Below are 27,969 nucleotides of genomic sequence, written 5' to 3' on the forward strand. Positions count from 1 at the left end.
AGTTTTAAACTAGTAATTTTTGGGCCCTTAATAGCTTGCTGTTCGGTGTGAGCCAAGGCTCCGTGTCGAAGGCAGTACCATGACCTGTAATGGTTTACCTTTATAGATTGTTACTTGGATGGAGAGTTGTCTTATTGGCACTCATACCACATCTTCTTATATCTATTTATTGACGCCGCTGAATAAATTGCCCCAAAATCCGGAAACATCACGCTTCTGACAGATACAAAATCAAACAAATCATTTAAAGATTGTTTGAAAGAAACAATACGTCTTTAACTAAGACCATTCTCAATGAACATAAAAAAGAACATTTTGATTACGGATTTTCTTTTTATGGATTATGAAAACATATGTCATACATATTGAACTGCTTGAAGATACAAATTTGATTCGCTTCTCTCTATACTCTCGTTTAACACATGTTCATTTCCTGTCGTTGAGACTGACGAAAATTTGTCATTCAATTCGTCAATATATGTTTGAAATCTCTTGTCAGTGTATGGATGTGGTGGTTTGAATTGTCTATTTTCTACGTCTTCTTTTCTCCTCCATATTGTCGATTGGTGTTGTGGTAAGTTTGGTGCACTACTAGTTTTAGATGTTGGATTGTGATTTATTAAAGAACCGACCTGTCTTTGTAAACGTACAGATCCTTGAAAAGGTAACACAGGGGAAAGAACTGGTTGGCTTTTAACATGATGACTGCCTAACGATTGTCTTTCTAGTTCCACAAAAGTAGGTTGAGATCGAGGTGCTGTATTACTATGGAGATTGTGCATTAATTGATTCTGTGAAGTATGACTAAAGGATCCCTTGAAATCTCTTGTTAGATTTTCCAAACTGGGAAATCTTTGAGGCAATGAAAATTCTGTTTTTCCAATAGTCGACGAGTCGCTTTGGCGACGATAACTCGACGATCTTCTTCCACTGCGTGTATAAACGGTTGGACCTCTTGATAAGGTAAATCCTGATGACTCGTCATGCCTGTTAGCAGTAGCTGATTGATCAGATACAGCAGGTTGAAATGAGTGTTCATTTATTGGTTGATCTGTCTTTTTGGAACGAAGAGGTATTTCAGGTCTTGGAGTGTCATAATCAGCGACTTCAGTATCTAGTTGTTTATCGAAAAGTGTATGGTCTATATCTAAGAGAGGATCCCTACAAAATAAAATAAACTACTTTGATAAATACATCTTTTAAAATCGATAGAAATTGTAGTTAAGCTAGAAACTTGATTGTTTGAGGGAGTTTCATTGGGGGTTCTTATCCCGGATCCCGCTTACTGTTTAGTCATATTCCTGTATCCCGCTTACGCTATGAACGTAATCAATTCTCTTTTTTTTTAATTTCCCGTGTCCCGCTAGAATTCATTTCCCGTTTTCACGGCACAATAATTTGACTTTCACGTGTTGTGCTTACAAAAATCGGTAATCCCGTCTCACGCTGAGACCCCAATGAGATCCACTTGGAGATATCAACTTATCTTTTCTAACAGCAACATGTATAACTAACTTTTGAACAGATATATCATGTTAAGGAGGGGTAATTGCGAAAAATACCAGTCGAGAGAATGTTAAATTTCGCGAGCCGTAAGGCGAGGGAAATTCATTCTCAAGACTGGTATTTTTAGTAAATACCCCTCAACAACAACCTATATCTGTTTAATTACACCGAATGTTAACGTGCAAAACGCATTGATAATCGTGTCATTACAAGCGTCCAGTTGAACAGAGTATTTTTTGATTAATACCATAGAAGAGAGGGTAAAAAATGCATATCCTTTTTGCCCGCGTCTTACTGTCCCGATTTTTACGCCGATGGCAACACGATTATGGAAATTTTCAAAATCGGGACTGATCGTATCCAGATCGGGCTATTCGTAGTGCCATCTTTAACCATCGTAGAACCATCGGCCACTTTTTCTAGCCTTTGGGGACAACTTCGGGAAGGGTTCTAAATTTTTTAACATGTTAAAAAATCCCCGAAGGTGCGTCCGATGTTGAGGGTTCGTATTGAGTTCGTATCACCTTCCTCACCATCGTAATGTCACCGGGAATGCATCTTTGAACATCGTATTGCATTCGTGTTTCCATCGTTTCCATCGGGCAGTTTTGACATTACGATGTCTACACGAATGAATCACGAAGCTACCCGAAGGTCTTACGATGGCAACACGACTTCGTGAAGACCTCGTAATCCCGTCGTGTTGCCATCGAATAAAAGTACGAAGGCGACAAGATGGAACTACGACGGCAATAAATCCAGCTAAATGTAAATGTAAGTTAATTTTCGCGCTAAAATACATTTAAAGTACCATGCGCGATATGCACTGGTCAGTCTAATACGACAGTTAAGAAAGACGTTAACAAAACATGCAGCTCATATCATATGATTCTATGAGAACAAGAAAGGCGACAGCGTTGTTTCTATTAATTCAAATGGAACAAGAAGAGCAGCTATTACAGGCTCAGGATTTACTTTTAGAAGTAAAATATTATTTTTTGTCAATTTTTCATATCAAGTAACATAATGAAAATCTTAAACGCGCCTCGTACACCAACACTGCAGGTACACGTATATAGGGAAACCAACTTTTTCTTCATTATTCTGATTTTTTATGTATCGTCTGAGTTGTTGTCACACGAATGTTTACTCCATAACCATTATGTTTTTTATATGTCATATTTTGCCGCATTTGTTGCTTTCCCCACATCCTTCCTTTTGTCTATATTATTATGATATTCTCCTGGAAAGAGCTCTTTTTGAATAAAAGGGATCAACGAACCCATTACCTTACCTTTAAGATAGATCAGTAAACATGGACATAATTATGGGTGATTATTCAGACTAGTGCACACTTTTTGCAGTTCAAACAAGGCAATGCCGAGCGTGGCATCCGCTCGTATGTAACATATTGGGGACAAATATGGACACTATATTTGTATATGACACATGCAGAAAATGGTAAATTGAATATGCATATGCGATACATAAACTATTTTTTTTTAGAAATCAACCAAAACATTCAGTAACTGGAAATACCTTTAATATTGTCTTTAGAACCAGCAGGTAAAAAAATGAGCAACCAATTTCCTGTGTATTATGCTATTTTAAGAAGAAAAAACAAGTCCATCTGCATGACCTTGACCTTTGGCCTTGAACGTAAAGAATGTCAGATCATTACAATGAGGAACAATCTACCAAATGTGGTTAAAATCTTTTGAAGCATATTGGTTTTAGAGTGTTCACAAGGGTTATATTGCCTTGTATTACAACTACCACTGTGACCTTGACCTTTGAACTTTAAAGTCAATAGCGCTTAAGATATTCTAAACGAGTAACACCATACCAAGTTTTGAGCATTTTGGTTCTAGAGTGTCCATAACAATTTTATCTACACGCAACTTACATGTAGTAGGCGAGGGGATAATAAACTAAGTTTTATAAGAATTAGACAAAAAGATCGATTTCCCGACATGCATGGCAGACTTGTACAGAAACGATATGTTGTCGAAATTCTGTTCGTATCATAAAAAGTTCAAAACAGGTAGAACGCATTTTTAGATCGTTTGTATACTTGTATTATGTACATACATGTATTTTACCAGATTTTGGTGGCATTATATGCAGAGACTCAGAGTCAAGTTTTACCCTTCAAGCCCACGGTCTTCCGTCTTATGATTAAACGAGAAATGAAATGTACAATATAATATATATTCAATATTGATCAAACAATTTAAAACGCGTGATGCCATCGGTATATAATTAAAATGCATCGTAAGCTGTACACGACGTCTTTTAGACATCGTATGGCCATCGCGCCATCATTGTAATCCATCGTGTAGCCTTCGTAATCCATCGTGTAGCCTTCGTGATCCATCGTGTAGGCTTCGGCTGAGATATGAAGCTTAAATACCCGTCTTCGGTTAACCTTCGTATGTCCATCTTTTGCTATCGTATATAATTTCGGCACCATCGTATAGACTTCGTTATTCATCGTACTTGCTTCGGTCACTTTTTGGTATTTTAACGAGATCGGGGACGACTTCGTACGAACTTACAATGTTCGCATTCGGGTGTCCATCGTATATAAAAATCGGGACAGTGTGACGCGGGCATTTCGCATATACCCCAGCGCTGTTGAAAAATGAACGATATTCATTTGATAAAAGTAAATTGGTGAAAAATATACTGGCCACCAGCCAATCAAAACCCAGAATTCTTGAATAAGGTGTAATTATATTTACTGTAAACAGTCTGAAATATCGTATTATATATCACGAATCCTTGTAAGCGCAGTTTACTTGGCATTTAAGTAATAATGCGTAAGTAGGTGATAAGTTAAAAGTTGAAAATGAATATTCTAACTAAAACATTGAGCCAAATTTAATAATATAGTTAAGTTTTCATATGGGCTAAGTTCGGATGGAACTAGAGTTCTGACTAGAGTTCCATATGAACGGTAAATAATTTTGAAGAGTAAGGTCTCTAGATAACCGGAAGTACAAGGCCCCTACTCTGAATATGTTTACATTCAAATTTGATTGGATTGACGTCATAACATCCGGGATATCGAGTCGATCTCTAGGAACCCTGCCACAACCAAGAGTTCCTCGAGTGTTAATGGCGGGAAAGCTATATCCAATCATAACAGGTGTTATATATGACCATATCAATTCCATCTACTCTAGATATCCATCCGAACTTGGCCATATATTTTCCTTGTTTACCATGTATTTATTCACGGCGTCTTTTTATCAGAGTTTTATATTATCAGAAACAAAATTGTAATCAAGTTATGAATATACGAAGATTTGGAGTACACCAACCTCATACCACAAAATATTTTGAATAATCATTTACTTACCCCATTTGGCGTGAAATAATATTTTTAAGCCACAGGGCAGATGGTCTCTGTGTCCTATCCCGATCCCAACACTTAAGTAATATTCCATACAACCAATCAGGGCATAATTTCGGTCTTGGTGGTACTGCTCCATTATATAAAACATCTAGAAGCTGGAATAATAATTGGCAAATTGAAAATATAGAAACACATACTGTTCTTACTTAAAATATGAATAAAAATAATGTTTTAACTAAGAAAAAATATTTTTGTTTTATGTTATGATTCTTACTTTGATATTTATTCTATTACGAAGTATATCATCTAAACAGTAAAATCACAAAATACTGAACTCAGAGGAATGTTCAAAAAGGAAAGTCTATAATCAAATGGTACAATCAAAAGATCAAACACATCAAACGAATTGATAACAACTGTCACATTCCTAACTTGGAACAGGCATTTTCTTATGTAGAAAATGGTGGATTGAACCTGGTTTTAAAGCTAGCTTAACCTCTCGCTTGTATGACGGTTGCCTCCAAAACCATTATATTGACAACGATACGTAAACAAAACAAACAGACACAATAAATCTGTTTAGTTCAAAATAAAAAAAATAATCTTTCAAGTCAAAATGTAGATGTAATGTATTAAAAAAAACCGCCATAGATGACTTGACTATGCTTCTTAATTTCTATTTTTTACGACATACAAAAACATGTATCTCTTATTTTTCTGGAAATTATCAAGCCCACAGCGTTTTTTTTGTGTTGAAAACATTTCGTATTTTATTCGCTTTTAAAATTTTAAATATTCTGTCAACAATTATTTTGACAGGTACCACTTTGAAAACACCAACACCAATATTTTAGATTTAAGAAAACATATAGTCGAAATCACAAGATAGAGGACAGCTAATAGGATAATAACCTTCTATACATTTTAAGATATATCATCGTTAATATTTTCTCAGATCGGACTCAATACGAACTTTGGTCTTTTTCGTTTTTTGGCGTGGCGTTGTCAGTTTATTTTTAACTTATGAGTTTTAATGTCCCTTTGGTATATACCGCATCCTTTCTTTTTATATGGAATGGATATACGGAGAAAGATAGTATAGTAACTGACAGAATACATACTCAGTCCAGTTTGTGAGGGGAATTGACCTGTCTATGATTTATATATTTCAGTAATTAAATTATTTATCATTAACTGTTTTTTGCACTTCTCCAAGACTGTTTTTTTTATTGTACCTCAGTCTTAGCTTTGGAGTATATTATTCAATATAACTGAAATCATCATTGATACCAGGCTCAATGAATGTATCTGTAATATTTTTGATTTATCTTTTACTGACAGAAATATAAATCTACATAAATGAATTTTTAGTAAAACTAACCACATCACTTTCAACGTAAGCAAATGGAGCACAGTTGAGTTGATCAGCCATTGGGTCCTGGCTATGTATATTTAATGCAGTGTAGAACTCATATACAGTCATTGCAAAACGATAGACATCACTTTCGTATGAATATTGTCCATGCTGAAGAACTTCAATTGGATTCCTATTCATGATAAAGTTCATCACGTGATAGTTTGCATAATACAACAGATAAATTATTCTACATAGCTCAGCTTATTAATGGCAGCAACATTGAGATAAAAGTATGTTACAAACGTGAGGATTTCAACTTTTCAATTGTCAAATTGTATTTTTTTAAGTATTATAACATAACAATAACCCCATCGTATGAAGGAAATTAACATACATGTATATCACTTGTTACGTTACGAACGACGTGTCTTGTTCTAATGACACTAGGGCCATGTTTCTGCGGTCCTAGTTCTTTAGACACCAGAATAGTCTTCTGATCTTTCATTTTACCAAATGTTTCCTATTCTCCAACTGTAGGAGTAGGTCCGGTAAGGGCCAATTTCGGCCTCAATTTTCAAGTTCATCTAACGAAAGATTGTAGAAACTTTCTAAACACTTAAGTGTCTATTTCAATTGATTCAATTAGTTAATGGGGAAGATTTTAACTTAATAAGTCATTTAAAACGCCCCGATTCAAGCTTAAATATAAAAAATCTATCAAATATGCCAAAAATCGTCACTTTTCAGATGGTTTTTGTCACAAATGAAAGTGGCCGCATCCGTGTTCATCCTCAACCTTTATATATATTATGTATTATCATCAAATACAACTTACATTTCAATATTATGAATGAACACGAATGCGGCCACTTTCATTTCAGACGGAAACCGTCTAAAATTTAACTAAATTGCTACAATTGTGAAGATTTCAGTAATTTAGCATGACTTAATGATGCTAGTACCCGATATATGTGCATTGTTTTGTCAAAAACAGCACATATTTATGTAGCAGAAGCATTCTACCTTGCAATAAATATCTAAACGATTCTATTTTCACAATTTTCTAAAACTGTTATATTTTGAGGCCAAAAAGGGGTCTTACTGAACCTACTCCTTTGGCCAGGTGATAATTTACATGGCGGATGATGCGTGTATAGCAGGAGGCGCTGTTGGCTAACCAGGTATCACTCAACTTGGATTCTTTTTGAGGGCATTAATTGTGTATTTTTTAATCGATTTGTAATATTTGAACTCGATAAAATACTATTCTAAATATCATGATAGTTGATAACATAAAAACACATATTTTTGAGAAATTATCTTATTCATTAACACTGTCAACTTTCAAACCTTTTTTTTTAAATTTATGCTTTTAAATGTATTTTTGTTATCTTTATAAACCTGTTATTAAATAATTTATTATCTCTTTTGAAAAAAAATAATACTAATTAGGTAAGAACGATATATTTTCGAATACAGAACGGAAAAACAACCGTATTCACCCATATTTGTGTCGTTCTGAAATTTTTTACTTGAAGTGAATTACAGTAATTTTTGTTCATGAATGTACGTAGTTATTTAGAAATTATAAAGCAAGTGCATAACTCACCATCTTCTCCTGTCTTGATACATAGATCCAAGTAAACAATCCTCAATTCCATCAGATTCTTCAAAGTATAACACTCTTCCAATTCTTGGCAAAAATACCTTTGAAGATTAGAAGAAACTCTCATACTCATTTTTTATAATAAAACTTTTTGAGAAGATCAAGAATGTATTATCTAGGCTTTTTTATTTTGTTCCTTTTTTTTTGGTCATAAAACTGTTCTAGTATTGAAGTTTTAATGCACCCTTGAATGATGATTTTAAAGTTTACGCGTTCCATATCCAGTCAAACCATGAAAAACGCTGATTGACATTCTAAAGTGTATTTCTTTTCTTTATAACATCAATATATGCGCTAGAAAAATCAAAGAGGTAACAAGTGTAATGATGGTTTGGTTTTTACTTAAATGTCTCTTAAAATTGTTATATTTTGACATTAGAATATTTAAACAATAGTGTTAAGTGTAAAACAAGAGGGGTTTTATTCAATCTATAAAAAAACACGCTAATATCTACATCGTAAAATACGTAAAATACCAAAATTTAGTTACCTGTTTTGTGTCGTCAGAAACATATAAATGTTCAGCACAAAGATCTCCTAAAATGAAATGTCGGCGATGCATTTCGGAAATAAAATGCGCAATTTTGACAACTATGTGAATGAAATCGTCTTGGGTTGATGCTGGATTTCCATGGCGATGTTTAAAAGGATGTGTAAACGCAAATTCCAATAGGTTATTTCCTCTGATTGTCCTGTATTTCTGCAAGATTTATGAGGAAATATTATTCTTCAAACGACATGCTGATGAATCCTCAGTAAAAATCGTGCTGTTTTTGACATGCTGCTAGTAATACATGTACTTTTCTCAAAACTTATCTACTTGTAATATTAAACATATGTCATTTCATTTTCGCTTTTACCTTTGAAATATAAATACATCTTATAATACTTATAGAATTGTTGACCAACGATTAAAAACTTTTGATGTTCATTTTTTTTTTATTCAAGTTTTGATACATACTTAAAAGATTGACTATTTTTCGTTATGATTAGTTATTCATAATATAAGACCAACACCGTACAATATAATTGAATAACCTACCAAATAAAATGGAAAATTTTGTTCCTGCATTCTTTGGCCTGTTTGTGATAAATGCCTTTCCGGGGAATCATATAAACACATTACTTCTTTATAAGTTTCTTCGTCAATATTAGGTAAAATCCGAAGAAATTTCAATGTTACTGGTTCTCGTATGTCTAGAAATCCAAACTAGAAAGAATATTGTCAGTTATTTAGATAGAATTATAATTGTTTTTTTATTTCGGAATATTGCAAATTTGATGATTTGTCACGGCAAATTGATTTGTTTTCAGTCGGTTTTTTTAAATATATATATATATTCATTTAGGTTAAAGTTTAGATTACAAAGAAATTTCTATAAATCTTATTTTATTTATATTTTCTCGGTTCTTAAATATGAAAGATAAATCTGCCACTGTCCAATTTCACCCCCTTTTTAATTTGTGTCTTTTTTCTTTGCTTTATCAAGATTATTTATTGAATAGAAAAACATATAGAAAGATTATGTACAACATAGGGAAATATAGTTCGCTCTCTTCTATTTTCACATACAAAAGGTCGATTAACAAAAATATTAACTAGACTAAGTTCTTTCATTTCTTCTTAGTAAACAATGACAATAGGGTAACCAAATTTCTAAAATATGTTGGTGCATGTTTCTATAAGGAACAATTAAGTAAATACATTATTATCATTATCAGTTTTAACTTTTGGCTGTCAAAAGTAAATGAGGATAATTAAAAAGAAGGTTTCATACTTGGAAAATTTAAACTAAATAATACTCTGAAAAAGGTGCTAGTATAATGACTGAAACATATTTTTGAAAAAATGAAGGAACATTCTCATTTTGATGATCAGATTTTTATACAAATAAGAAAATCTAGTATGATTGCTAATGAGACAACTCTCCATTCAGGTCACAATGGTCAAGGTACAAATGTAAGTAGATATAGGCTTTTATCAATGAGCAGAACTCGTACCACGTGGTAAGCTATAAAAGGCAAAAAAAATGGCTTATGTTCAAGTGGTTTACTCCCTCAGTGTTTGAAATGAATATCCGTTTGAACCAATAACTTGTATAACTGTTTTAAAACGATCACTTAAGGTACAATTCAATATTAAAACTGTTAGCACTGTCACTTACTGTCATTTATTGTAAGAATTGTTAGAAAAAATATCAGACATAACATGTACAAAAGTTACCCTTTTGAGGATTCTAGGTTTATCTTGTGCTGTTAAATCAAGGGGACTGATAGCTAGGCTGTTACTATGCAATCTCTGACTAAGTCGGGTATTCACATACGTATGTCCTGATATTTTCGTTGCATCTAATATAAAGAAATGAACTATAAAACTAGTAAATACATAAAAGGACAAACCTAAAAGTTGTCACAAAAAAGCAATAAGAGAGAGAAACAATCGAGAGAGATGACACCTGGATGCTTTTTTCTCAAATCTCCCATTTGTTTACAGTTTGCAGACGAAATCCACCTTCTCTCAACCCATATATTCCACATCCCCAAATGTTATAACCTGGGTTCCATGTTAATCAGTCTTTAGTTTTAGATATTGTTTGATGTAAACTGTTGTTTGTCTGTTTGTTTTATTTTCTTTTTTTCATGGCGTTGTCAGTTTATTTTTTCCTTAAGAGTTTGAATGACACTTTGATCGGACGCCATCACGAGTTGGTTGACCGTTATGGAATAACCGTTTCACAAATGATATCGGATATGTTCCTTACGTCGTAACTACAATCCCCTTCCCGTTCATGAATGTGACCTACCGAATTAGACTATTTACCGGAATTGTAATCACATAAGCAACACGACGGGTACCACATGTGGAGCAGGATCTGCTTATCCTTCCGGAGCACATGAGATCACCCCTAGTTTTTGGTGGGGTTCGTGTTGTTTATTCTTTAGTTTTCTATGCTGTGTCATGTTTACTATTGTTTTTCTGTTTGTCTTTTTCATTTTTTAAGCCATGGCGTTGTCAGTTTGTTTTTGATTTATGAGTTTGACTGTCCCTTTGGTATCTTTCGTCCCTCTTTTGATATCTTTGTCCTCTCTGAAGTTATTGGCTTATTATAAAAAATCGACACTAGACATAAAAAGAATTAATATAACAACAATAGATACAAAGGACTAATGAAAGAGTACTCGCATTAAATGAAAGCTGATTCAAAGCCAATTACAACAAAAAAATAAATCATGTTTTCATGGTCATTTTTGTTTCTGATGTAAAATTACCATTAATAAAAACAAACTGGTTGTTCGAACATTTCACAAACCGAAGATACTATTTGTTTTTCTTTATGACGTATACAAACTATAAATGAGGTTAGTTTTTTATAAAATGAAATTCGTTGTTTAGTATTACAGCGTAAAAGCAGAATAGTTTATTATGGCGTTAAACACCGATTTCCATACTTACTACTTGATCCACCGTGAATACATTTCAGCTGATAAATCAGTTTTGGTACTTCCTAGGGAAAAAGATCACAGTTAAATAAGGTATTTGGTGCATCATTAATTAACTGTAATGTAACGGTACCCAAATTGCACCGAGTACCCAAATTGCACCTATTTAGCAAAAATAGCAGCGGAAATCTTACAAGATATCCTAGAGACTAAACCATTTGTATTTTTATGATTTGATACTATGCACATCTTTCAACATAGCTAAAAATATTTAGACATGCACAAAACATTCACAGTATTTATCAACAGATGAAGTGTTTACTGAAAAAGCAAAATGTACTGAAACGTCGCCATGCGACGTCATCAAAACGTCATCTTTTTAAAATGAGCAAATACAATATATTACAAGTATCATTTTTTTTAATAAAGAGTAAGCAGGGACTTATATCCAATTGTTCAAAATATTTGAAGAAATTAAACAAAAGCTCTGTTATAAGACTTTTGACGATGCAATTTAAGCATAGATGCAATTTGGGTACTCCTCATTTCAGAATCATTGATGGTTTGGAGGTCAGTTTAGACCAATTTTTCACATGGATTAAAATCAAATTGGTGTACCAATATAATAAAGAAGGATATGGCTACAAAATAAACACAGAATGGACATTTTTGTCTTTATCATAAAAAAATGTAGGTGAAAAAACTGTCAAAATAGGTGCAAATTGGGTACCGTCACGTTAGAAACCTTAACGTACGTACTAATATATATCTGAATTTTTCAACATTCTAAGGATGTTCTTTCCCATGAGTACATTATCATAGCTGTATTGGGCAAAAACCTTTCGATTTTTTTTTCAGACGAGACATATCTTATAAAAGAATTTCCTTCTATACATCGATCATTAAATTTAGAAAACACTTTGTAAATGATAAAAAAAATCATAGTCGAAATTGGTCAATCTGAAGGGTTGAACGCTAAACTATATCAAAACCTGAAGCCGTGACGTTGTTCTTGACAGAGCAAAATCAAGCAAAAACAACTTTTATAAAAGATACTAGAGGGACCATCAAACTAATAGATCGAAAATAAACAGACAACACCATGGCTATAATAGAAAAAGACAAACAAACAAATAAAGTTCACAAAAGGCACAACATAGAAAACTGAAGACTAAGCAACAGGAATCCCACCAAAAAATGGAGGTGATCTCAGGTTCTTCGGAAGGGTAAGCAGATCCTGCTCCACATGTGGCACCCGTCGTGTTGCCCATGTTTTTACAAATCCGGTAAATAGTCTAATTCGGTAGATCACATTTGTGAAAATATAGTATAGTACAGTACGTACAAATACGATGATAAGTTATAACGGTCGCAAACTTTTTTTTCAACAGAGACGTTGCCATGTAGTTTTTTTTTAAACTAGAACAGTATCGAATATCGGCACTTCAACGTAATTTAAAATTTCAAAATTTCTGTTGTTATCCTTCAACAGAGAAGTTTTACCTGTTGATTTTTCTTCTGTTGTTTTGCAGCTTTAAAGTTGGTTTACGGTGATCGCTACTCGATCTTTGATACTCTCAGGTTCGAAGTTTTTCAGTTTAGCACACAACGGACCAAAAATTCGTAAATTATGCAGAATGTTTATCTATATAGTTATCAAAGGTACCAGGATTATAATTTAGTACGTCAAACGCGCGTTTCGTCTACATAAGACTCATCAGTGACGCTCATATCAAAATATTTATCAAACCAAACAAGTACAAAGTTGAAGAGCATTGAGGATCCAAAATTATATATCTTGTAACTTTTATTGATTTATGCCTTCTTTTTATATAGATATTAGAATTCAAAATGTTTTTCACAGTTCATTATTTTACTATTGAAAACTTACAATTTCAGGATTTCCTTGATTCATATCCAGTTGTGGCAATTCTTGACTTTGTTTTGTGTCGAGTGGAACACTAATTTTTGAACCTGAAGAATTACATTTAGACTTAATAATCAGAGTCGACTACCGTTATTAGTTCCTTTTTGTGTTCAATTAAAATTAATGCTAATATCCTCACCAGAAGCACGGAAAATCTATAGAAGAAACTCTCAAAAATGAATAGCTAGATAGCTTAAGGAGACTACAAACATACAAGATCAACTTTATAGAAATGAAATAAATTTATAATTTTTTTGTTCAAGAAGTAAAATATGCAATAGAACACATAGAAATACACTCAATTTGTATTATACAGACACCTTTAGAATGAGTAATAATCTTTTAATAATTTGTTCAGAACCTTGCAGATGTATTGTAACCTTTGGCGTATAGCGACGTGTTAGGCTCCTTAGATTTCGACCATGAATGTACCCCATGAAGATTATTCCAGATACACGTGTTTTGTTTCATGTCATGGACCATGTGGTTATTATACGTTCATAGCACACAACTCGTGAACAAAGGCTAGTTCGGAAGAATTATTTCCTGCTACAACTACAAACCGACATATTAAAGCGTAAGGGAATATAAATGAAAATAACACTTAATGGAATTCCTGCATCTGGATCAGCATGAAGTCTTTTAAATCTTGGGATGTTTGAATACCTACATATATAAATATAATGAGCTGTATGTATATCAATAAGTTAGGCATCAAACGGATAGCAAAACTCATTGAAGATAAACTTCGCATGGTAGAATATTATTTAGAATATCAGTCGAATCCCATCTCAACCGATAAAAGATAGTGCCATTTATCAAAAACAGACTTAAGCAGGTATATTGGATATCGGATATGGAAGTTTCACATGATTCCAACCAGGCACCGATACTTGAAAAACCCAACATAAGATTTTCTTATAAGTAGCTTGCATATAATCATACCTTGATCCTTGAATTTTTCGTCGTTCAACAACAATCCAATTTTTGTTTTTATCGCTGAAATGTCCGATCTATCGCTTGGTTGTGTTTGTGTTAACCCTAGTATTGCGTTGTGAACTTCGTTCGGGATACATGGCCACTTGTACAACTTCAGATGACTGAACAATATCTTTACATAAAAGAGGATACATGTTACTTGTGCCATTATTATCTTGAAATACAACAGTATACCCAGAGCAACGTATGATAGTTTTGTTTAGTGATCAACTTCAAAACTAGATGTTTTTGTCCGTTCCAACTTTGTTCTGTCACTTTCTACATACATTTATCAATATTATCTTGTAACCATATATGGTTTAAACCCCAATTACCCCAACACAATGCCTGAAAGTTTCCCTGCGCAATATGTTGAAAATGTAATGCCGGGATAATTTTGTATCGAATGTTAGTGCATTTGATGGTATTTTAATGTATTTCCCTTGTTCGGCGCTTTACACTGCATGTCTTACCAATGTTTTATACCTCTTGATATTAGATTCACTAACAAAACAGATATTACTTCTTTGTAAATTACTTTAAAAAGCGAATTTGCATTTTGCTGAATGTATGAGCAGAATCTTCTCGTAAAATCTTACTTTCTAACCAATGTTCTAAAATGTTAAACTTATAATGTGTCTAACCTTTTTCATTGAATTTACAGCAAAACTAATTTTTTTTTAAATATATATTTGTATTATATTACATAAATTTGAATATCATGTTATGCTTACGTATTCCAGAATTTGATCAGTTGGAGTATTATAAACTTCTGTGTATGGATGACAACCACGAGTGAATACTTCATACACGACATTACCAAGCATCCATGCGTCTGTCCGTTTGTCAAACCTATCTTCTAAGATACTTTCTGGAGAAGACCAAAGGACTGGAATTCCTACAACTTCTATAACATAAATTTATACATTTCTATTCTTTTTAATTCCATGATAAGTCAGGTTGTTTTTAATTCATAATTAATTGTATCTTGGTGATGACAATGGTAGAGATAATGGATTGCGGAAGTTTTTTTTTAATACAACTTGTTTTTGGTATTGCTCAGTATTTAGTTTTCCTTATTGTGTTTTGCAGACGGTTGTCTTTTGATCATTTTTGGTTTATTGCCATGTCATTTCATATTGTCAGTTTGTCTTCAATTAACGAGTTTGAATATCTCTTTGGTATCAACCATCTGTATTTTGTCATAGTTCATTACTTTTTCGTGTAAAATTTTCTACGAATCTGTTTAAAGACCGCTACATATTCGTGTGAATTTTCCAAATAAGGAGCCATACCAATAGATGTATCGTATTTTGACGATATTTCATATTGGAGAATAACATAATGATGTTAGTTATTAATTAGTTTTTACTTTTTATTTTACAATTTATCAATGGAAATGTTTTAGTAACAATATATGGGAGTGGTTATTTTCTACAAAAACAGTATTCTGATTCCCAGTTTGAAGAAAAATATTTAGATCAAAGATAAAGGAAATATTTTTTTTTTATAATCAACAAAATAATAAATAATGTGACGCTTGCGCTGTAAAGAAAGAATATAAAGAAATATTTATTTTAAAAGACTGTTTTTCAACTAAGAGGTACTTTTTGTTATGTATGTCGTTTATATCTGTACCGTGACGTCTAAAAAATCCCCTTTTATTCCTACATATATAAGTTGATTTAACTACATGGATCATGTTTCTATAATGTCTTTATCAAATTTTTATGCTTGAAAATAGTTTCTCTCGTTTAATTTATTTTTATGACTTTTACTGTCAATTGTCCGGTTGAACTCACTAGATAAATATTATAAACATTACATGTATTGGTTGTTCAATTGTCTCAAATGTAACAACAGATTATTGATCGAAAGTTAAATGCCCGTTTTTAGTTTAATCTTGAAGTTTATTTCATTACCTCAGAACAACATCACGATTACGATCTTAACGTTCTATATCATTTTTTTTGGTGAAAAAATGTCAAAGTTGAGTTTTCATTGTTTTGAACTTCGCTTTCTGGAAGTTTTTTAATGATTAAGATAAAGAAAGAAATGAATATTTTAAAATAGTATTTGAAAATGAAGGTATTTTAAATGATTCTAGAATTAAAATGTTATCAGTACTCATTACTTCATTTAAAAAACTTTTGGGTAATTTTTGTGTTTTTGTGGGTTGTTTGTTTTTGTAATGGCTGGCCAGCGATCAAAATGTTTGAATGTTTCTTTAATGACGTTAAAAAAATTAAAAAAAATATCCAAGGTATTTACCTGAAATACTGCTGGTTTGACTAGTGGCAAGACTGAAGTCGTGTAAGAACACCGTCCTTCCTTCATGCCGTATGCTAAATGCTGAGCAGGTTAAATTTCTATGAATGATTTTGTGTTCATGTAAACATATCACAGCTTCTATAATGTCCACAACTAGTTCTAATAGTCGATGCGTCTGTAACTGATTTTCAACATGTCTACTGTTCAATAAATAAGTTAAAAGATCGGGGTCTTTTGACTTTTCAGTCACATAAAACAACGGAATTGGCCGACACTGGAAGGCAAACAATTGCATTATGCACCGATGGGTTACACCTTCATGTAACGAATGGAGAACTTGTAGAGCACTGGTGTGACGATCAGTATCATACTTCTTTGATTTCCGTATATACTCATCCACGTCGCCCTTCGAGAGTGCGTTTAGAGTCGGTAAAAGCATGTGCATAGTCACTATGGTAGAGTCTGCCAATGTTCCTTCATAATCCACCCACTCAGGTTTAAAATCCTCACCTAGTTCAACACTACTAATTCTTATTTTAAAATTGATTGGATGTAATTTTAAGCTGATTGTTTTGACAAACCTTTGTCTAATTTCATCTGATTTTACATCATGTTTACGTAATAAATATATGATGTTGACAATAATTTGTTGGCTGCTACTTAACAACAAAGGTTCTATCATGATCAGTAACCTTTTACGTAGAGAAAGTCCAATTCTGTCATTGTCTAGGAAAAGATTCAAAATTTTTGCGAGTTTCCAACTCAATTGAGATGGTGTTCTTTGGAAGTCGACATCTGGAATAAATTAGATATCCATTGGACGTTTCTCTGTACTGATACATCCCGTCATTGTGTTATTGGGCTTTGGTAATTTTTTGTATTTTTGTTTTTCATTTTTGCTAATGTTCTTTGTCCATATGCCTTTTTGAGTTTCTTTGTTATATATGACGTGGCTTTTTACTTATACATTCTGTCATTGTGTTATTGTGCTCTGGTAAATTCTTTTATTCTTGTCTTTCATATGTACCTATGTGCTTTATCTATATGCCTTTTTGTGTTTCTATAATACATATTTTTTTGTTTTTGTAGTGATTAAGATTATAACACAACGTTGACTGATGTACCCATTTTTTTTCTTATATTTTTACCTATTATGTCTGTTTGTTTTGTTCACACATCGTTGTCAATATATTGGAGTTTTATGCGACTGTTATACAAGTGAAAGGTTTAGCTAGCTACTAAACCAGGTTTAACCCACCATTTTCTACATAAGAAAATGCCTTCACCCAGTCAGGATTATGACAGTTCTTATTCGACCGTTTGATGTATTTGAGCTTTTGATTTTGCCATTTGATTAGGGACTTTCTGATTAGAATTTTTTTCGGCGTTCGGTATTTTTGTCATTTTAGATTTAAGAGATTTCCGTAGTATGCAAAACAATTAAAGCTCCCCCTCTATGTATAGCTTCAAAACCGCTAATATCTCCACACAGTTTATGTTTTTCGTCTATTCTTAAACACATATTGTGTATTTACCTGGTTATTTTCAAAACGAAGGTCTGACCGGTGGTATCGTAAATGTGTTTGAGTAGGAGATGAGTTGGGTACCAGAAATATTTCTGAATTTTCGGGATTTTTTTTTTATCAAGTTTTAAAGTGGACGACAAAAGATATGCAATGAACTCATATGATCTTACCTATATCCTTTCCTAGTCTTAATAGTACTGTTTTAGTTACAAGATGAAGGACTGAAAATAAGACATCATTCATCTTTTGTTTTCGTCTTGCTTTTCTCAATGATTGACGAATTAGCTGATCGAAAAATTCTATGATTTCCATATCCATTGTTTTCATCACCTAAAATATTCAAAACTTGTGTATAAACAAATAAAAATGTGCGAGTCTTTAAAAGGAGAGTTTTTATCTTTTTTTATTTGTTAAATACATTTAAGAAAGATTTAAGTCAAGCAAATTATTTGAGTTCATTCTATAATGTATTCTTTGTGTTGTCGTCTGATATTTATTTAAATAGCACCCATAGTTTTGCATTTGTTTCTACTGATGTAGTCAATCAAAGACTATAACTCGAACCGATTCAAGAGAACAGTCTTGACATAGTGTAAGTTTACATTATTACAAAGAAAGTGTCATTACTTTGCTTCGGGTTTTGACAAGCGTTTGGAGTGATTTTGTTTCTAGAATAGCCACATTCCATCTTTTCGAGCACAATATGCAAGATAAAGGAGAGAAGATATTTAAATTATCCAGTGATCTAACAGCGGTACGGTACGAAATAACTTTTTTTCCAATTAAATGATAATAATATAAAACAAAATGCCAAGCATAATTTGCTAGATTAACCTCTGGTAGCTATCAACTGCTTGAGTTTAAAAAAAGATTTATCAATTATAAATTTTGATTTTATCTAAATAGTAAAATAGGATTTCAAACTTTATATTGTGACAGATTTTGTAGTTATAATATGAATAAACAGTTCATCGAACGCAAAATTTGAAAAATAAATTACTTTATCAGAGCAAACCGAAAACGTGACTTGTTTTCTCTTAACGATGAAGAAAGCTCTTTGAGTCATTTACAACGTCATTTTTACTTTTAAAACCATTAAAATAACTAGTTACAAATGAACAATCTATCATAAAATTGATTGTTTATCAGGCTTACTGGTTCGACGCAATATAAGCATTTTTGTGCTGATGCGGTGAAAAGCAACCACCAATCTATCAATCAATCAATCAATCTAGAAACCATTCAATCAATCAAGAAACCATTCAATCAATCAATACTAATTAGAAATATTTTCACTTGTGAATATTGACAGATACAAGTGAAGTAATAATTGTCAACTAACCAGATTTGCAACGAAAGCGAGGCACGTATACTGTTCGAGGAAGCACATAGTGTTTTGGAAGTCTCGTAATATACGACTTCTATTTTCTTGGATCATCAACGCATCTTTTAAATTTCCAATTTTCAATGACGTTGATATTCCAACTCTTTGTTTGAAATCAACAAGGAGTACTAGAAGCGAATGTATCAAGCCTGATAATGCATCCTTATTCCCTGCTATGTGATTCGCTACTAAGCTTCGCAAAGATTGGTCTGATTCTGCGCAGAATGATTCTATTTCACCTTTTACTTTCTCATGAAGCATAGTAATAGTCAATGTTGACAAATAAAGCATAGACATAGTCTCCAGGACAACGGGTAACAAGTTTATCATGATATGAGAGTCTCCAAAATTAGCTTTCACTATTCCTATCAACCACTTTGCTGCTGTGAAGAGATCGTTCGCTCGTAAGCATCGGTTCATTATATTGTCTTCTAGTTGTAAATGGTTCAAGGTTACTATGATATTTTCCTGGATGTTATAATCTGCAATCCCAAGTAGTGTTATCAACCCAAGATAATCCGAACTCATACGTAGTGACTTTAATGTTACATTCTGTATCTGTTTAATCAACTCTTTCTTTTCTTCTTCCCCAACAATGTAAAACCGTCTTTTCAGATTGTCTAGTGAATCGGTACGTACCAAAACTAATAAAGAACAAACCATTTTATTTAAGAATATTTTGGCAAAACAAAACAAGTATCTCAGCTATTGAAAATAGTTTGCTTGTATGTCTTGTTACGACAAACAAAAATACTTCATTAATAAAGTTTTTTGTCTTAATGTAAAAACAGTTATCTGTATCTTTCAATCAGTTCTTAAGTAGCAGAATACTAGAGTGTAACTCGTTTTTTATATGTATCGTGTTGCTCAATATTTTGTTTTCGGGGTTTGTTTTGTGAACCAATGTGTATTGTGCTGATAAGTAGAACTCTCATTGAATATTAAAATATATCAAAGAAAACGCTTGGATTATTATTATTATTCATCTACATATTTGTGCCTTTCCTTCTATGAACGGTTAATTATTTTCTCATCGGTATCCTTAAACTTATCATGGGTGTTTTTAATAACAAAACATATTGATAAAGTGACGTTTGCGTACTTATTTTGAAGTGTGAATCATAGTTATATGTTTCTTTACTTGATTATCCATTTAGAAAAAAGTCTTTGGATAAACATTGGGTTCTTTAATATAATATTGTATACACCCCTGGGTGGATGTCACTGCTGGTGGACGTTTCGTCCCCGAGGGTATCACCAGCCCAGTAGTCAGCACTTCGGTGTTGACACGAATATCAAATACGTGATCATTTTTATAAATTTCCTGTTTACAAAACTTTAAAATTTTCGAAAAACTAAGGATTTTCTTATCCCAGGAATAGATTACCTTAGCCGTATTTGGCACAACTTTTGGGAATTTTGGATCCTCAATGCTCTTCAACTTCGTACTTGTTTGGCTTTATAAATATTTTGACATGAGCGACACTGATGAGTCTTATGTAGACGAAACGCGCGTCTGGCGTACTAAATTATAATCCTGGTACCTTTGATGACTGTATACAATCACAGTAACAACAAAAAATGCATTTTATATTCAAATAAAGGAATAAGAAAGAACTCATACATGAACGATTTCGCTTTGAATTAGTTATTTGGAGATATTATTAGTTTCTAGTTTCGGATTACATCAAAAGTTTATTGAATACGGATACAAACACTTCCGTATATTTTTGCGTAATAAAAGACGACCTTTAATCACATAGAAAAGTGTTTTACACTTAAATTTCGATATGCAAGATTTATTTTTCATCTTCCTAAAAGAAAAAAAAATGTATAGAAACTGAATTTTAGCATATGAAATAAACGTCACTGTATCTGTTTTCATATAAAATGGAGTTCAAAATATTAACAATTTATACTATGGTTAATAGGTTAATATACATAATTAAGTGAAAACCTATTTTTGCCACATATCGGGATAACTTGATAAGTTTCTTATTTGTTGGAAATTATTTTCAAAATATTTAAACGCGCAAGGAAAAAAATTGAAATTTAGATTACCCGTTCTTTTATTTTTTTAGTTCACAAAAAACTCTGTATTTGTTGTATTTTCAAAAATATTAAAAAAAAAAACAACTCCCCAAAATTTAAAGTATTTGCACAGAGGTATCTATTCCTTTGCAAAACCGAGTGCATGAATAATTCAATAATTTTACTGTTTTCAAAAATTGTATGTATGTATGTCTTTAGAAATAGAGCAATATGAATAAAAAAATATGAGAGTTGTGCATCAATGAGATTGCAACCAAACAACACACACACACACACACACACAAACAAACGAGCTTATCCAAGAAACTAATGAATATAATATTTTTAGTTTATATTCTAAATTGTTTAATTTTTTTAAATTTTTAAATCATATGATATAAAGGGACAAAGAAAACAATGACATTAAAAACAAGCAATAAATCCACGATGGGAGCTTCGATAGATGTTCAGAAGATGGAGGCTCAATTCATTTAACATTGGCAATCAACTTAAAGAAACTAACAGGAACAAATATATGAAGCGAATGAAAGTATAACTCCTGATCACGATATAAATACATATTTACAGATCGTGCCTTTTTGGAGTGTAAAATTGGATGATTCATCTAATTCCCCTCAACGCGATTTACATATATAGTAATTCTTACCAGATGGGAAGCAAGCTTTGGCCAAAAGGAAAGTCCCTCTATTATTTTCTCCTGGTTCTAATGTCGACGAATGAACGAACCCACAATGTGAATGTTTGAAATGTCTTAGTTTCTTATAAGTTCCACCAATACTGTTGACGTCATCATAATCAGATGAGTGTTGTTTGTAGAATAATTCTTCGTTTCTTTCTCTATTATCAGAAAGAGTTGTTTTTACGTAAGACGCGATAGGTTCAGCATCGGTTATCTTAAACATTTTGAAATTGTGGAATATTTGTTTGGTTTGAAGTCCATGAAGATCACCAGATATGATCACCTTATTACTTACATCCTGTAAGTATCTCTTGATTTTTCGGATGTTTTGTTGTAGATGTTTACAGATAACCAGAATGATGAAATCTGACTGTTCGACTACTCTCGGCACTTCTAAATTTATAACGTCTGCTTCTACAACGAAGTCTGTTGTCGACAAATCATGTTGCTCGAGAGCCAAATGGAGGTTAGACGCCCATGTACATCTGTCTAGCAGAAAACATCGCATCACACATACTTGGTGAGAATCCGTATTAATATAGCTTGAGCTTTCCATTGTACTATCTAGGCATGGTGTAGGTCTAACTTCGTCAGACTGTTCATCTTAAAAGAAATATTTCACACTGAAAATTCCACTATAAAAAATAACCATATCCAAATCAATTTTGTTAACAAATAAAAAATACATCTTACAATAATATCAATCCCAAGGTAAACTATAAGTCTATTGAATTAACAGGTCAAGAATATATAATTACACATTGCATGTAAAGCGTGAAGAATATTTGAATAGTTAAGTATTGAATTGTTAAATGCTACGATTTGTTGTTAAGTTGTCAGATATAACCAGGAAGTCGTAGTCCGTGATTTTAAAGTATATAAAGAAATTAAATAGGTCTATACTTACATGAAAGTCACAATGGCCTTGGTTAGGAGGTTTTAATTTTTGTCGTAATAATTTTCAATGCATTGAATGCCACTGTCCTTTTAAAGCATAATAGAGAAAATTTCGAATATATTTTTGTATATAATTATGCAATATTACACCTGAGTTTTTACCTACTTTTACAATATTAGTATATATTTCCCACAAGTGATGATGCGAAGACTTTTCTAGGAAGTCGTTGAAAATTAGATGGTTGACCCAAGTGAGATGGGAAGTAGTACGGATTCTGAACAGTGATGATCAAAAACGAGAAGGATATATTTCGAGTAACTTTTTTGCAACACAGAATTGAGATGGCCACCAAAAGATCACAGTTTTCTTACAAGACCTTCACGATTATTTTTTTTTGCAAGCAGATTGTTAAATGGAGAATTACCAATATAGCTCTACATTACGGGAAACCAGTTTCAGTACTGTTTATAACGAAGGGTCGTCCTGAACATCCATAAACTATTTGAACCTTGACGTTACGCAATCAAAATTCAATCAGTTTAACTAAGGGAAACTAATACTCTTGTAATTAATAACTCGCGAGTTTCAGCTCGAGAGTTTTAAACAATTAATCCATCACATATTTAGTAGTGCTGATTCTTTATATCAATGTTCGCGACAGAGTATATGCATACCAGTGACGTATACGTAATGGCGTAATAAAATTTGTTTGTTAGTTTATTGTGTCAATTTCATCATGCTTTACTTTTTCATGGCGGTCAATTATTATTGATCAGAAGGAACCACCGACCTTTAAAATATGAAATTTGCAAATCATTGAAAAATTAAGACAAGCATCCCAAACTGTAGAAATCCCCATTGGTAAAGTTGCAACATAAGGTTAAAAGTATATCCTTGAATAAATATACAATTACTCATATATTGTCGAGTTTCCTCTTTTGTCAGTACAAACCTATTATCATGTCGGAATCTAAAGAGCATTCTCCAGGAACATAAAGCAAGCAATCCTTCATAGCTTTGTCATCATTCACACTAACTACGTCAGGTTCTTTTAACTCTTTTGCATTTTGAGGTATACAGACATCAACACTTGTTCGTTCTTTGCTTTCTTTAGTTTCGTTGTTTCCATTGTTTTCTGTTGAATTGTGTTTCCTTTCACGTCTGCGTGACGCTCCTTCATAATTGAAATTGGCATGGACATAACTTGCAAGACTGTCGACTTCAACAACCGGAAAATGTTTGAAATCTTCGGTATTTTCATTCAATGTCTCTTTGAAATTTCCAGCAATAACTGTTTTGCTACTTTTCAAGCACTGAAGAATCGTTTCCAATTTTGGTTTCAAATGGTCACAGAACATCAAAACCACGTGATCGGAACGTTTTGAAATTAGCAAAAGGTCTTTGAAACTAACCTTGTCGATAATATGTTCTGATGGTACCAGATTAAAATTTTCAAAGATTGAGAAAACATTTGAAATAGGAATACAAGAATCTCTCTCCTGACATCTCAAAAATAATATACTGCCCTGGTCTAACTGTGACATTGTCAGTTTGAATAAAAGACTGAATGTAAAAGTAGAACATAATTTTATAGTTTGTAAACAAAATCATAATGTAAATATATGGTACTTTTAAAATGAAATATATATACAAATAATTATTTACAGCTATTTTACCAGTTGAGTCATTTGCATGTTATGTAAAACAACTGTATTTAATACCTCATAAATATTTCAAGTATGTTTTATCTGTTTTGGCAAAATCATATAATTATAACATTCAATTTGGTACACATATAGTCAGGCTTATAGAAATCTTAATGTGTTCAACATTTAAAGTTCAGTTTTGTTGTTTTTTTTAAATAGAAGAGATATATTGATTTCAATGTGGATAATAAATAATAATTACAAATACATGTAATAGGTAATTACAAGTGTTCAGATGTCCTTTAAACAGTCATATGAAACGACTTTCTTGTAATTATAATGTTAAGGAAATTATTAAAATCAATGCATTCAAATATATATAAAACTGAGTCATCAGCTCTGGTTTTTTTTATTACATTTATAACAAATCTATAACGTATAACTGAAAAAAAGAAAAAAAAAAAGAAAGCAGTAATTGTTGATTGATAATTTGGCTGCAATTAGTTTTCGAGTATTGGTGCCGAGGTATACCAATCGTGACGTTTTAAACAATTATACGGCAAGCCGTTCTCGTCAAAACTATGTTTAAACCATTTTTTTCGAGAGAAAAAAATACACAATGAGATTTAAAACCCTAAAATAACACACTGAGAAATCGAAATTACACACTGAGATTTTAAAATTACACACCGAGATTAAATAAATGAAAAACACGCACTGAGAAATTAAAATTACACACTGAGATTTTAAAAAGACACACTGAGATTAAATAAATTGAAAAACGCACACTGAGAATTGTTAATTACACACTGACATTTTAAAAATACACATTGAGATTAGTATGCAAATTACTAATGAATACTCATGAGATGAATAATTCACCAGAATAATATCTTGGTCTCTATCATGTCTATAGAACTCTTGTCATTATAATGAAATGCGGTTCCTTCAACCAACGTTCATAATAAATTTCAAGACTTAACATCGTTTTTTGCTAACTCATATTCACAAGTTTGTTGTCAATATGATTCAGATTAATATTATTGCTAACGGCTTATCGGGATTGTTTGCTTAAAACTGTTTAAGCATATGTCCTTTTTCAAAAGTCTTTCAACTGTTACCCTGATTTCGCAAGGTAATCTTTTATATTTTTGTTATTACGTTTATATGCTATAATAGACAATTGGGTGAACATGTCATTGCATTGTTGTTTTTTTGGAGATTGTTCCAATGAATTCTTATAATGTTGATAAAGTGTTCACCATTTGGTTATATCAAAGACATATATAATACATGTCTCTGGTTATATTTTGTAATGAGTGTAAGTGGGTATTTTTCTTGTTCTATTAGTCTTTAATGTTGTATTGCTAATGTATTTTATAAAACATTTGGCACCAGATTGAAGGACTAACGAGTTATGTCCCCTAGTTGTTTTAAGCTTGTAATAGATTAAGATTACGTATGCTAATTAGATATGTGCGCATAAAAAGTGGGCACGAATCTCAGTGTGTAATTTTCAATTCTCAGTGTGTAAATTCAAATTCTCAGTGTATGTTTTTCAGTTTATTTCATCCCAGTGTGTCTTTTTGAAATCTCAGTGTGTAATTTTCAATTCTCAGTGTGTAATTTTCAATTCTCAGTGTGTGTTTTTCATTTTTTTCGTAATCTCAGTGCGTCTTTATGAAATCTAAGTGTGTAATTTCTTATTCTCAGTGTGTGTTTTGAGGTTTTTTAATCTCAGTGTGGGTTTTTTTTAAATTCTCAGTATGTAAAATTTTCGGAAAATGTTTTAAACATAGTTTTGACGAGAACTGCTTCCCATACAATTATAACACGTGTGTATCGACAGGGACAGCACAGCCGGCTTTGCAGTTCTAAACTTTTACCTTATACGATTACAAGTATGACTGATCGAGAGAACTCGGGGATAAAGAATTTCAACGGTGTCAATTTTCATCAACTCGATTAGATTGAGACCTACTACTAGAGGTTGTTTATCGACCTTGACTTGCACGGTCGGACAGGATATACCTAAAATTCTGACAACGCCAAATTTCTACCCTGATTACACGATTGCTCCTTTTCCAGGAGCAACTCAAGTTTACTATGCGCGAACATTGGCGACCCACTGCACAATACCTTTTTATGCAATGCTGTTTTCATTTTTGTCGGCAAAAAGCTGTACAGAGCTTATGTTTGTATTATTCATGTAACTCAGTCGACTTAAAATCAATTTTCTATTCTATAGTCATCAACATGCAAACCAATTCATTCATAATTATCCAGCATCAAGTGCCTTAGCTAACTGCAAAACCAGAAATAACATCAAAGCATTGAGTGTCAACACCAGAGAATGACAAATGACGATACTAATAGCATTCGAAGTCCAGGAAAAACAAAAGAGGTATTTACATTAACTACAAATGTCAAAGCCAAAAACTTAAAAGTCAGTGCCAATATCACAGCACCAAGTGTCAAAATCAGGGAATTACAAAATTGGTATTGGTATCACTGCATGAAGTGTCAAACTCAGGGAATTACAAAATTGGTATTGGTATCACTGCATGAAGTGTCAAACTCAGGGAATTACAAAATTGGTATTGGTATCACTGCATGAAGTGTCAAAACAAAGGAATAAAAACGACATACATATAAAAAAAGAAGATGTGGTATGATTGCCAATGAAACAACTATCCACAAAAGACCAAAATGAAACAGACATTAACAACTATAGGTCACCGTACGGCCTTCAACAATGAACAAAGCCCATATGACTGTTCTTTACAATCCTATCAGTAGTTAGAGCTCTTGAACCATTGATTTTAATGATACCATTCAGTATAGATTTTCAGTAGAGAAATTAAAAAAAACGGTTGACCGTAGACTATTTACGACTGTCCTGTTTAAGCCGCTCTGGTTTTCTATCTTGTATTCTTTTAAAGACTTTTTATGTACGGTTTCTATCGTTCATGATTAAGAATTAGAAACCGTTCATGGTTAAGATATAATAATTCATAACTTGTTTATGTGCGGTTTCTATCGTTCATGATTAAAATATATAATAATTCATAACTTGTCGGTCGCACCGAAATCCATATGCATAATGTAATTATTTTTGGCAAAACCTTACAAAAAATACATGAAAAGAATTTGCAAGAGACGAAAGCAAATGTTTCTTTTTCTAAATATTTGACATAATATCATAAGACTATCACTTACCTGCAGGTACAGTGTAAAGAACTAAACAAATTGAGGCCCCCATGGTAGTACTAATTAC

General features: G+C 32.4%; 1 protein-coding gene across 1 annotated transcript; it reads right to left on the bottom strand.

The window, feature by feature from the left end:
- Nucleotides 1-313: 313 nt before the first annotated feature.
- Nucleotides 314-27,937, bottom strand: LOC139524233 (uncharacterized). The gene is made up of 17 exons (XM_071318899.1): nucleotides 27,912-27,937; nucleotides 23,999-24,609; nucleotides 22,116-22,751; nucleotides 19,376-20,061; nucleotides 18,204-18,363; nucleotides 16,508-17,302; nucleotides 14,971-15,143; nucleotides 14,204-14,369; nucleotides 13,223-13,305; nucleotides 11,345-11,396; nucleotides 10,115-10,239; nucleotides 8,933-9,100; nucleotides 8,381-8,590; nucleotides 7,834-7,931; nucleotides 6,249-6,414; nucleotides 4,871-5,022; nucleotides 314-1,161 (listed from the first exon to the last, which is right to left on the bottom strand). Exons 2-17 carry the CDS (start codon nucleotides 24,588-24,590, stop codon nucleotides 357-359), a joined length of 5,067 nt encoding a protein of 1,688 aa, XP_071175000.1. The 5' UTR covers nucleotides 24,591-24,609; nucleotides 27,912-27,937; the 3' UTR covers nucleotides 314-356.
- Between the last annotated feature and the right edge of the window lie 32 nt (nucleotides 27,938-27,969).

Source organism: Mytilus edulis, chromosome 5 (genome assembly GCF_963676685.1).
Source record: "Mytilus edulis chromosome 5, xbMytEdul2.2, whole genome shotgun sequence".
In the NCBI taxonomy this organism is placed as follows: Eukaryota; Metazoa; Mollusca; class Bivalvia; order Mytilida; family Mytilidae; genus Mytilus; species Mytilus edulis.